Below are 13,517 nucleotides of genomic sequence, written 5' to 3' on the forward strand. Positions count from 1 at the left end.
CCTAAGAAGGTTCCTCACCATTCCCAACTCTGAGTCGGACTCCTCCCAAGAAATGGTTGCTGGAAAGGGGCTACCAGTCCCACACAGTAAGCTCCAGGCGGATGTGCGGCAGCTCTTCAGGACTGATGTTGTTGTAGACCAAGGTGTGGTTGTAGTGGGGGTTCAGGCTCTTCACAACTGGTGTCTTTTAGTGGCCTTGTTCCTCAGGGGGAGCAAATATCTGTGGACCAGGGAGGGAAAAATGTGTATCTTTTATTAAAGAGGCTCCTGCAACCAGGACTTGCAGAAATTGGTAGCTTGGAAGGGGGGGGGGGGTAGAAAACTCAGCATCTTTTGAAGAGCTCTCTGCAAATTTCTTGTGCTTAAGAAGCTGCAGAGAGAATTCTCAGCAGCCAGAAGAGGGTACCCTGCGAGTGCGTTTCCTGTGACCTGTAAACGCAGAACTATGCACCGTATGCATAGTTCAAAGTCAAAGTGCTTCTCTTCTTTAAGAATCAGATCCAGCCCCTTTTAAAACTTAGAAGGATTTGCACAGCCCCAAATCAATTGCTACTCAAAGCCAAGCACACTCGTTTCATATTACTGTACAAGATACTACATGAAATGCAAAATAATTATTTCCATAATCAGATGCACACACAAGCCCTGTGGTACCTGGGCAGGGCAACAATTAACTGTAAACCCTCAGTCTCCAGCCTCCTTTCCACCCATCACACAGTTTTAGCAAGCTCCCATTTGCTCACCCCTTGACAAAGCTGTCAGATGTCCCTCCAGATTTGGCTGCTGTCAAGTTCTTGGCCTCTTTGATCCAGACCTGAAGTTCACCGCCATCTTCCTTTTTGCCTAACAAAGAGACCCCTGTGATGAGCATGAATGGCAGGAGTTCCCCAATCCCAAAGCTTCCTCTAACCAGGGTGGTATGAAAGCCTCCCTACCAACCACACAGAACCAGGAAAGCCAATTGTTATCAGAATTTAAGTCAAGTTTCTAGACCTTATGGAATTGGGGAAAGGTTTGGATACGAATAAAGAGAAAAACCAGACAGCTGCCACGTGTATGGTTTCTGTTGCATTCAGGGGGGAAACTGGTTGTGTTACACTGAATCTTCACCTTTTCTTCCACTTCCTGCATTGGCATGCTTAGCAGGTGGAATGAACTTCAAAGAAACCACCAATTCGCCTTTGTATTGAGGAGAAGCAGATGAGTCTGCAGCATTCTAGGACAGAAATGGACAATGATAAATATTAGGATATTAGCACATCATTAATAAAAGGTTTTGTCAGGAAACCCCCCTCTCCACGGCAGGTAGCATCCCGGGAGAGCTTGCAGTACAGGGAACCACCCCCTTTGTTCACCAGTTCGTCATCCCCCTCCTCAGCAGGAAGCGACCATTCCTCCAGTGGGGAGGGGGAGTTAGAGGCAGGAAGTCAGCGCAGGGGCTGTGAAGAGATCGCAGAGCCTGAGCACCAAGGGGGAAGCGGGGAACAGGGACAGTTTCCCGCGCCCCGAGTTCGCAGACAGGAAAGATGTGGAAATGGGAGGCCGGGGTTCAGGATCCCGCGCCTCTTTTGCTGGACCAAGAACCGGAAGGGTTCATTCCCAGACTCTGCGAAGGGATGAGATGGACGTTGTTTCTTTTGCTCCACTGTAAATATCTGCACAATAAAGAACTTAGTTTTTAGAAGTTCTGCGTTCGGCTGATTTCTCATGAGCAACCACTGAACGTCCTTACAGCAGTCCGGGAATCACTGCAGGTTGCTCGTGAGGGACTCAGAAGACCCCGGAGAGGCACCATGATCTCAGAAGACGGCGCAGCGGCACCAGGAGCCAGCGATCGGGAAAGGCTGATAGCGGCAGCGCAGCAGATCGCAGCTCTCCAAAAACGCAACGAGGAGCTGGAAGCACACGCAGAGAGGCTCAGTGTGTGCTTGGAGGAGCGGCGGCAGCTGGACCAGGACGCGCGTGTGGGACCAGTGGGCCGTAAGCTGGGGGCGCTGGTGAGCAGATTTGGCGGGAACCCCAGGGACTATTTGAACTTTAAAACTGAAATGTTGTATGCCCTGAAGCTGCAGGATGAGGAATTCACCCACGACAGGCAGAGGGTGGCCTTTGTCATTACGCATCTGGAGGCGGGAGCCAGGGAGTGGGTCCGCCCGTTGATAGCGTCGGGGAACGATGCCCTGGAGGACATAAAGAAGTTTTTGAGACGATGGATACGATGTTCACCTCATCGGTCCAGAAGGATGTGGCGCAGCAGGAGCTGTTAGCGCTCAAGCAGGGGTCGATGACAGTGAGAGATTATTGGTCAGGATTATTGATGCTAATTCATAGATTGAATTGGGACCTTTTATCAGAACAGAGCCAGGCGATGTTCATGGGTGGGCTCAATGAGGAGGTGAAGGATGAGCTGGCACGCTGCCCCCGGCCCAAGAACATGAACGAACTGGCACGCAGTTGTCTGGCCATGGGAGTGAGGCTGGAGGAGCGGGCCGGTGTGAAAGGATCGCAGAGAGGGGAGCGTTTCCTTGGCAACTGCATTCCAGGCAGTTTTGGCTACGTGCCCAGAGTGCAGCCGCAGCCGCAGCCGATGGAGATCGGGGGGGGGGGGGGGCTCCCGTTAAAAAGCCACAGGGGCTCGGGGCTGTTTACAAGGCTGAGAGCAAGGCCCCTAAGACTGGACTCAAATGCTATGTGTGTTCTCAGACTGGCCATTTTGCCAGGTTGTGCCCCCAGAGGAGGGGGTGGCAGGGCATGGCAGGTACTGTCCAGCCCGAGCAGGGGAAGGCGGAGCCACAGGGAAACGAGGTAGCCTGGCTGGAGAAAGGAGGGGCCAGCAGCCAGGCGGAGCAGCAGTAGAGGTGCCCCGACCAGAAGCGCCCAAGCCCAGCATTGTGGTCAGAGTGACTCTAGAGCTCCCCAATGGCCACCCCTTGGAAGTGCAGGCCTTATTGGACTCGGGGGCGAGTGCGAACTTCTCCAGCAGAGACTTTGCTTTGGAGCACCAGCTGCACTTGCTCCCACTGGACTTTCCTTTGCAGGTGACGACCATCAATGGCAGAAAGCTGTTGGGGGGGGGGAATCACCCATCAGACCCCCCTGATGCGCATGAAGATAGCGGGGCATGCTGAAGTCATCACGTTTCATGTCACCACGCTGGCAGGACCGCCCATTGTGTTGGGCATGAGTTGGCTCAATCAGCATGACCCCGTGGTGGCCTGGCATCAGAGGTCTCTTGCCTTTGGATCCACCCACTGCGTGGAGCATTGTTTGGGTGGGGGGAGCGGTGACAGCAGGAAGGTGTTGGCAGCAGTGGTGCAGGTGTGCGGGGCAGGAGCGCTGCCGGAAATCTACACCGAATTCGCTGAGGTGTTCAGCGAGAGGGAGGCGGATCGTCTGCCACCCCACAGGCCCTACGATTGCCAGATCAACCTGGTGCCGGGAGCAAGGTTGCCTACAGGCAAGCTCTATGCCATGTCTGACCAGGAGATTGCGGACCTCAAGGAGTTCATCGACAAGAATCTACGGTGCGGTTTCATACGAGAGTCCCGGGCCATTGGAGGAAGTCCAGTGTTCTTCGTGGACAAGAAAGGCACCACCCAGAGGAGGCTGGTGGTGGACTTCAGACGGGTCAACTCTATGACGGAACCCCTGACGTTTCCAATGCCTCGCATTGACGATTTGTTGACGAGAGTGCAAGAGGGCAAGATTTTCACCAAGTTGGACTTGCGAGGGGCTTACAACCTGATCTGGGTGCGAGAGGGGGATGAATGGAAGACCACCATGTTAATGAATATTTAGTCATGCCTTTCGGTCTGCAAGCGGGAAGCCCCTGCTTCCAAGCCTTCATGCACCACGTGCTGGGTCCTCTCCTGTACAAGAACTGCATCTGTTATCTGGATGACAGATAACAGACAGAGGAGGAGCACGTGCGTCATGTTAGAGCAGTGTTGGAGCGACTGTGGGAGCACCATTTGTACGTCAAGCTCGAGAAATGTCAGTTTCATACCAGGGAGGTGGACTTCCTGGGGTACCGCTTAACAGACAAGGGCTTAGCTATGGACGGCGAGGAGGTGAAGGCGGTGTTGGAATGGAAGAGCCCCAGGAACAAGAAGGATGTGCAGAGGTTCCTTGGGTTCAGCAACTTCTACTGCAAGTTCATCCCCAATTTCGCCAAGGTGGCTGGGCCCATAATGGACTGTTTGAGTGGGAAGAAGACGTTTGTCTGGTCGGAGGAGGCGCAAGAGGCATTTGAACGTTTAAAGAGGGTGTTCGCCTCTGAAGAGCAGCTGGTGCATGTAGACACGCGGGCACCTCTTCGGGTGGAGACAGATGCTTCTGATCATGCTATTGGTGCAGTGCTCTTACAACAGGACAAGGCCAGTGATTGGAGGCCTTGTGCCTTTTTTTCCAGGAAGCTGAACAAATCTGAGCACAATTACACGGTGTGGGACAAGGAGCTGCTGGCCATTTATGCGGCCTTCAAGCAGTGGAGGCACTTTCTAGTAGGGGCCAAGCATCAGATTCAGGTCTGTACTGACCACAAGAACTTGGAGTACTGGCGCATGGCCAGGGTGCTCAACCAACGGCAGATCAGATGGGCAGAGTTCTTTGCAGGCTTCCACTTCAAGATCCAGTACATCCCGGGGGAGCAGAACGTTAGGGCAGATGCCCTGTCTGTGAAGAGATCGCAGAGCCTGAGCACCAAGGGGGAAGCGGGGAAAAGGGACAGTTTCCCGCGCCCCGAGTTCGCAGACAGGAAAGACGTGGAAGGGGGAGGTGGGGGTTCAGGATCCCGCGCCTCTTTTGCTGGACCAAGAACCGGAAGGGTTCATTCCCGGACTCTGTGGAGGGATGAGATGGACGTTGTTTCTTTTGCTCCACTGTAAATATCTGCACAATAAAAGTTTTTATTTTTTAAAATAAATTTTTATTGTTTTTCCAAATATACCAAATTACTACCAATTCAACATCAAATACACATTACATTATCCGTTGCTCTGCCGAGCTATGACTCCCCTCCCCCTCGTCAGCAGGTTTTCTAGTCCAGTTCTTGTCGCGCAGTTTATATTGCGTCCATGTTAAACTATGTCAAAGGTTTATTCCAGTCCTACTAGTGTTTTTAAACTTCCTCTGTTCAATCTTAAATACTCCACAAATTTACTCCAATCTCTTTGAAACCTCGAGTCCTCCTGGTTTCTGACCCTACCGGTCAGTTTTGCAAGTTCAGCATATTCCACCATCTTCGTCTGCCACTCATCAATCGTTGGTAACTCCTGTAATTTCCACTTTTGGGCAAGCAATATTCTCGCTGCTGTTGTCGCATACATGAACAATCTTTTATCTTTCTTAACTATTTCATCTCCCATCAGCCCCAACAAAAAGGCTTCAGGTTTTTTTGGGAAAGTATATTTAAACATCTTCTTAAGTTCATTGTAAATAGATTCCCAAAACACCTTGACCTTGTTACAAGTCCACCACATGTGATAAAAGTTTCCTTCTTCTTGTCTACATTTCCAGCACATCTTATCATGCGTTCTATACATTTTTGACAATTTTACTGGAGTCAAATACCATCTATACATCATCTTGTAAACATTCTCTTTCAATGTTACACACACGGTAAATTTCAAAGTCTCATTCCATAGTTTTGTCCATGCATCAATATTATGCCCAAAATCTATTGCCCATTTTATCATCGCTTCTTTCGTTAACTCATCTTTAGTATACCATTCTAACAACAAATCATACATTTTTGTCAGGTATTTACCTCTACCTTCCAATAGCTCAGTTTGTAGTCTAGATTTTTTATCTTCAAAACCAATTTTTCTATCCTCTAAAAACAGATTATTCTCCTGGTGATACTGTATCCATCCTGTAAAAGTATCTTCGATCTGGTAATATGGGTTTAACTTCCAACCTCTTTCTGTTCTCATCAACAAATCCCCATATGTGGACCTTTTACCTTCCATATTAACTTTCTTTAAAGTAAAAACATCAATCGGTGAGATCCACCATGGGGTTTTGCTCTCTAGAAGTCTCTTATTCCTTTCCCATACTTCAAAGATGGCTCTCCTTATCACATGGTTCAAAAAACCTCTATGAACTTTTACTTTCTCATACCAAAGATAGGAATGCCATCCAAATCTATTGTCATATCCTTCTAAGTCCAGCAAATCGGTATTTTGCAATGTTATCCACTCTTTTAGCCAGCACAAGCAGGACACTTCATAATACAACTTCAGATCTGGTAAGGCGAAGCCCCCTCTTTCCTTCTTATCAATCAACAATTTGAATTTTATCCTTGGCTTCTGTCCTTGCCAAATAAATCTTGTCAATATTTTTGCCATTCTTTGAATTGTCCTGTCCCTTTGATTATTGGAATTGTTTGGAATAGGAATAACATCCTTGGTAAGATATTCATCTTAATCGCGGCTATTCTTCCACTAAAGGATAATTTAAATGTGGTCCACACTTCTAGATCTTTCTTAATCTCCTTCCAAACTGGTTGGTAGTTATCTTCGAATAAATTAATATTTTTAGGAGTTAACCAGATTCCCAGATACTTGACTTTCTTTGTTACTGCTATGCCGGTTTTTTGTTCTATTTCCTCTATTCTCTCTTTCTCCATATTCTTCACCATCATCTTCGTCTTGGTTTTGTTCAATTTAAATCCTGCAAGTTGTCCAAATTTCTCCAACTCCTCCAACACTTTCGGGACGCTGCTCTGGGGTTCTTCTACTGTTATTACCAAATCGTCTGCAAAGGCTTTTAGCTTGAATTCTTTTGCACCTACCTTAATTCTTCTTACTTCCGGACATTCTCTCAATCTTTTAGCTAAAACCTCCAGGACCATTATAAAAAGTAAAGGTGACAGCGGACAACCTTGTCTGGTGCCTTTCGTTATTTCAAAACTTTCGGTTATTTCATTATTCACTATTAATTTTGCCTTTTGATCCGAATATATTGATTCAATTCCTCTCATGAAGGATCCCTCTATTCCCATTCCCTCCATACTTTTCTTCATAAATTGCCAAGAAATATTATCAAAAGCTTTTTCTGCATCAACAAACATTAATACTGCCGGTTTATCATTCCTGGTTTCCAGATATTCTATTACATCAACAATGTGTCTAACGTTATCTTTTAACTGTCGACCAGGAAGAAAGCCGGCTTGATCCTTATGAATTATTTCATTCAAGATTCCCTTCAATCTTGCTGCCATAATGTCTGCAAAAAGCTTGTAGTCATTATTCAATAATGAAATTGGACGATAATTCTTGACATTTAGTCGGTCTGTATCCTGTTTAGGTATTAGAGTTATGTATGCTTCTTTCCACGTATTTGGGATCTTTCCTCCTTTCAAAATGTTGTCGATTACTTCTTTCAGCACCGGAGTCAGTTGCTCGCTGAGGATTTTGTAATATTTTGCAGATAGTCCATCTGGTCCCACAATAAAAGTTTGTAGAAGTTCTGCGTTCGGCTGATTTCTCATGAGCAACGACTGAATGTCCTTACAGGTTTGTACAACCAATCAGATTCCTGCAGGATTTACTGATGCAAGGAGATGACACTGAGATGGCTCTGTGTAAGATATGGAGGAGGGGGCTATTCTGCAGCAGGTTCTACAGATGGGGTGGGGGGTTCTAAAGTGGCTGTGAAGGAGAATAAATTAGAGGACACCTAAATATAGATATATGGGCAGGGAGGAGTGGCTCAAATAATTCATAATACCTCTACCCTTTCAGTGTCAAAATTGGCATTCCCAGGACAGCTTGCAAAGAGAACAAAAAAGTACTTTAAAAAGTAATCGAACCAAGCACATTATAGAACAATCCCTGGGCCAAAAAAATTCTGCTGCAGCTTCAAAGAATTAAAATATTGAGAAAAGAAGCAATTAAAATGATTGAAAATGTTTGAAAATGGGAAAGAGCTTCACCTGCAACTGAAATTACAACAAAACGGGTGGCAAGCAAGACTCCCTGTTTGTTATTTAAACCAAAACCGCAGCTGAACACAGAGGTAATGACCTAGAACTAGAAGCTTGAGAACCGAGTTTAGCAAGACTTCCTGGAGCTCCCAAGAAACCTCTTTCAGGTGAAGCTACATGACAGGAGAACCACGGAAGCAAGCAGTGGGGTAGGACAAACCTTGCCATGCAGGGGGAGGCACTCCTCCAACGGGCTCTCAAAGTTCCAGGTGTCCATCGGAACCTCCACCTCTCCCAAGAAAGTGTTCCGGCCAAAACAGTCGTGGTGCCAGACAGAGAACTGCAAGGTCCTTGTCAGCAGGAGGGCCTTGCTGATCTCATACTGCAAGAAAATAAAAGAGAGAGAATGCATATTTAGCAAGAATAGCTTCCACAGAGGGGCACAACATAGACAAGCCTGGCTAGCCTCCTGCCCACAACTCTCAGACACCTTGAGCAGCTTGTTGTACAGTGTTCCGTTTGATGGTGGTTTTCCGCTTCCTTGAGCGGGATTTGTCTGGGAGGAGGTATGTCTTCACATACCTGCAAGAGACAAAACATGTAGGTTTACACCTTGCCCAGTTATCTCCCTTTCCTTCCATGGTCTCACACACCTCTGTTTAATGGTGATGAGACTGGCGAAGCAGGCAGCTTTGGATAAAGTGGTCGTGCAATTGCATTGGTATGCTGAGAGGAGGGTTATATCCACACAGTGAGTCCTTACAAAAAACAACTATTTGCTGAGGGCCACCCCCCCCAAACCCCACTTTTTTAGATAGTTCACACTGGTGTGTGAAACACTTCAACTACAGATTGCAGCCCTCCTCATGATTACTCTTAATGTAGTGCATTGGGCTAAAATTGTGGAAACCAGAGTTAAAACCCCTGCAGCCTCAGCCATGAAAATCACTAGGTGACCTTGAATCACTCACCATCTCAGCCCAAACTATTTTGCTAAAAATGGGGCAAGGGGTGGAGAAGAAGGAGAGAACACGGTTAGCTGTCCTTGGAGGAATGGCAGGATAAAAAATGTGATAAATCCTTAAATTCAAATTGGCATATTGTCACGGAGACAAGCCTGGATCGGGAGAGGAGCGTGGGAGGAGGATCAGTGAGGGAAAGCAGCAAAACAGACAGGCAGGGGGAGGGGGCGAGGTATAGAGAACCGGGCCCATTAATCTCAACAGATACGTCCGACGATGATGACAGCAATCTCTTAGAGGTATCGCCAGAAGAAAGGGGGAGTGCTGACGTCAGTAATAAACAGGGGGAGGGGAGCAAAAGCGAGAGGAAGAAATTCACGCGTCACTTCCGAAACACCCGGAGGTTATTGTGCTGGAAGAGGCGCGAAACGGAAGATAGCAGTTAGGATGTTTGCTGTAATGGGATGCAGACGTGAATTATAGCTCTGTAATTAGTAAGGATAATAAAACGCTTTCAAAAGCGAGAAACGAGCCGGCTGTTATCTCACAGCAACACCAAAGGCAAGGTTGTCGTGACAACACATCCTAACTCTACTGCGTTGCTGTGGGACTGTTGGAAAGGAGACATGGAAGGGGTCGACGAGAAGCTGAAAGCTGCGAGGGCCAGCTGGGAGATTCAAGCCAAGGAAGCGATTTTGAAAGTTCGGCAGGAAGGAGAAGCCAGAGTTGCTGATTTGCAAGAGATAAATAAGCGTTCTGAGCTTCGAGTTGCCAAACTGGAGGAAGATTTACGAGATCTTCAAATTAGGCTTGATGAGGCTCGCAAGACCGGTGGAGGAGGAGCCACAGCAGTGGTGACTCAGAGGCAACAGCTGGCATCAGTGAGTAAGTTTGATGGGGACCCCAGGGGATATTTGGGGTTCAGGACTGAGGTTGATTATGCCCTGAGGGTGCGAGGGAAAGACTTTGAGACTGATGCTGAGAAGGTAGCATTTATTATTTCACACATGACGGGGTCAGCGAGAGAATGGGTACGCCCACTTTTGGCAAGTAACAACCCAGCGCTTGGGAATCTCCAGGATTTCTTGGATGCCATGGCGGCTCATTACACAAGTGACATTGATCAAGAGATAACCAAGCAGGAACTCATGAGTCTCAGACAAGGGAAAGGGACTGTGAGAGATTATGTGGCTAAATTTACCCTTCTCTGCCATAAACTGGGATGGGAGATTTTAGCTCCACAAACTGAAGCGCTTTTTCAGCAGGGGCTGAACCCGGAAATTTTGGATGAAATAAGCAGGGGACCGAAACCCAAGGATACGGATGCTTATATCAAACTGGCTCTGCAAGTGGGGGTTCGGCAGGAACTAAGGGAATGGGAAGGGCGAAATGTACCGGGCAGTAAGACATTCCATGCTTACAGGAGGCCTTCCCAGGGTGTTCAGCCAGTTCAGGGAAACAGGCAGCATCTGCCCCCCGAAGAGCCAATGGAAATCGGTCGTTTGGACACAAGAGAAGGCCTCCAAGAGAAACCTCGCAGAGAGCTGCTAAGCAAGGGGGAGAAGGAGACGCGCAAATGCTTTGTGTGTGACAGGACGGGACACCTAGCCCGTAATTGTTCGCAGAAGCGAGTGTGGCAAGGGATGGCAGCGGCTGCGGGGCAGGAGGCGAGTGGGGAAGCACAGGAGCAGGGAAACGCCAACGCCTGGTTGGAAAAAAGAGAGGGGAAGACCAACCAGGCGGCACGCAAGTAAACCCCCCACAACGGCAGAGTGCAGTGACTCCAGGGGAGCCCAGGCCGGGAATTGTGCTGATGGTACGGCTGGAATTGCCAAACGGGTACCCCCTAGAGGTAGAAGCGCTACTAGATTCGGGCAGCTCAGCCTCTTTCATGTCCGAAAGCTTCGCCAAGGCCCACCAGATCCATTTACTGCCTTTGGATTTTCCCCTGGTGGTGACCACAATTGATGGGAGAGAGCTGCTGGGGGGCCAAGTGAGGCATCAGACACCGCCCATGAGGATGAGCGTCTCGAGGCATCAGGAAGTGATTGCTTTCAATGTCACACACCTGTCCGGAGCGCCGATCATATTGGGCATGAGTTGGTTAGATCTTCACGATCCGGTCGTTGCCTGGCACCAGAGGTCGCTCACCTTCGGATCTTCGCATTGCACGGAGAATTGCCTGATGGAGGTGGAAACGTCGGAGACGGAGGGGAGGATCGCCACGGTACGGTTGGAAGACTCCAGGGGAATTCCACCACAGTATGAAGATTTCAAGGAAGTGTTCAGTGAAAAGGAAGCCAACAGACTGCCCCCCCCATAGGCCGTATGATTGTCAAATTGAGTTGCTGCCGGGGGCAAAGTTGCCTGCAGGAAAGTTGTATTCCATGTCGGAGCAGGAGTTGCAGGAGCTGAAGGAATTCCTCACACTGAACTTGGAAAGGGGATTCATTCGAGAATCCAAAGCGGTAGGAGGAAGCCCGATTTTTTTCGTGGACAAGAAAGGGACGACACAAAAACGCCTTATTTGTGATTACAGGATCTTAAATTCACGAACGAAACCAACCGCCTTTCCGATGCCCAGGATCGACGACTTGTTGGCGGCAGTGCGAAAGGGGAAAATTTTCACGAAGTTGGACTTACGAGGAGCTTACAACCTCATAAGAATCAGAGAAGGAGATGAGTGGAAAACAGCTATGTTTACCCCGTTTGGCACCTACGAATACACAGTGATGCCATTTGGATTACAAGCGGGCTCACACACCTTTCAAGCCTTTATGCACCATGTGCTGGGTCCCTTGTTGTACCGGAGCTGTGTATGTTTTTTGGACGATATCTTGATTTATTCGGACAATGAGAAGCAGCATGAGCAGCATGTCAGACAGGTGTTGCAGAAATTGAAACAGCATCACCTGTATGCGAAGCTGGAGAAATGCCAATTTCATGTCCAGCAAGTGGACTTTCTGGGGTACAGGGTGTCGGACAAAGGCCTGGCAATGGACGGGGAGAAGGTAAAGGCAGTGTTGGATTGGAAAACACCCAAAACCAGAAAAGATGTACAACGCTTCATTGGGTTCAGCAATTTCTACCGCAAGTTCATCAGGAATTTTGCGCAGCTCACTAGCCCGATAACCGACACGTTGAGTACTAAGAAGAAGTTTCAGTGGACTCCAGAGGCGCAGGAGGCGTTTGAGCAGTTACGCAAGGTATTCGCCTCGGAGGAACAGCTGCTGCACCTCGACACGAAGCGGCCCATACGTATGGAGACTGATGCGTCGGACAGGGCGGTAGGAGCGGTACTGCTGCAACAGGATGGAGCAGGCAACTGGAGACCTTGTGCGTTTTTCTCGAGAAAACTCAGCAAATCGGAACGCAACTACACCATCTGGGATAAGGAGCTGTTGGCCATTGTAGCGGCGCTCAAAAAATGGAGGCATTTCCTTATCGGAGCCCGCCATCAGATCCAGATCTACACGGATCACAAGAATCTGGAGTACTGGAGAACAGCCAGAGTGCTCAACCAGAGACAACTCAGATGGGCGGAATTTTTTGCCGACTTTGATTTCAGGATCCATTATGTCCCGGGGGACAAGAATGCGAGGGCGGACGCCTTGTCTCGCAAGCCGCAGTACCTAGAGGACGAGGGAGTGCCGGAGGAGAGACATGTGATGCCACCCAGCCGATGGCAGTGCGCTGGAGCCAGGGATCAAGAGTCTTTCATACGACGTCTAACTAGGGAAGATGCGTTTGCGCAGCAGAAATTCAAAGACCTTCAACAAGGTACAGGGGTGGAAGACGGCTTCGTAGCCAAGGATGAACTGTTGTTCTACAAGGGAGCATTATATGTTCCGGGGGATCACTTGAGGGCTAAGGTTCTCAAGCAACTGCACGATAGCCCTTCGGCAGGGCACCCGGGACAGCAAAAGACCTTGCAGTTGGTCACCAGGGATTTCTGGTGGCCAGGGGTGCAGGAGGACGTCAAAGGCTACGTGCAAGCTTGTGATTTGTGTCAACGAGTCAAAAGTGACAATAGACCCCCTGCCGGACTGTTGCATCCCATGCCCACCCCGGGGAGGCCATGGGAGATGGTGTCCATTGACTTCCTGACAGATCTGCCGGCATCGAAGGGCAAGACGGCAGTGCTAATCGTAGTGGACATGCTCACCAAGATGTGCCATTTTGTGGCTTGTCCCAGGGCGGTGTCGGCAGAGGAGACAGCCAGGTTGTTTGTAGACAACGTTTTCAAGCTGCATGGAGTACCATCGAGGGTCGTGAGCGACAGAGGCCGCCAATTTACGTCGCGGTTCTGGCGCAAGCTCATGGAGCTCTTGGGTGTGGAACTCAACTTGTCGACGGCCAGGCACCCGCAAACGAATGGACAGGCAGAGAGGGCCAATGCTATACTGCAGCAGTACCTACGTTGCTACGTTAGCCGACGACAGACGGACTGGCCAAAGTTCCTAGCTTTAGCGGAATTTGCCTATAATAACTCAGTTAATGTTTCCACAGGGATGATACCCTTTCTTGCGAACTATGGAGGACATCCAAAGTCGTTCCCGAGGGGAGAGGACCGGGGCCCGAGTGTGCCAGCGGCAGAAAATTTTGCGGAGGAGATGCTCCAACTGCAC

At 48.9% G+C, this 13,517-nt stretch overlaps 1 protein-coding gene across 1 annotated transcript; it reads right to left on the minus strand.

Annotated features, from left to right (window-relative positions):
* Positions 1 to 647: 647 nt before the first annotated feature.
* On the minus strand, positions 648 to 8,655 carry LOC117039796 (synaptotagmin-like protein 4). The gene is given in 5 exon segments (XM_033136996.1): positions 648 to 843; positions 1,111 to 1,216; positions 8,148 to 8,309; positions 8,418 to 8,436; positions 8,438 to 8,655. Coding segments are annotated over 5 exon segments (522 nt in total). The 5' UTR covers positions 8,569 to 8,655; the 3' UTR covers positions 648 to 739.
* Positions 8,656 to 13,517: the final 4,862 nt, after the last annotated feature.

The sequence above is a fragment of the Lacerta agilis genome, chromosome W, assembly GCF_009819535.1.
Source record: "Lacerta agilis isolate rLacAgi1 chromosome W, rLacAgi1.pri, whole genome shotgun sequence".
NCBI classification, from domain to species: domain Eukaryota; kingdom Metazoa; phylum Chordata; class Lepidosauria; order Squamata; family Lacertidae; genus Lacerta; species Lacerta agilis.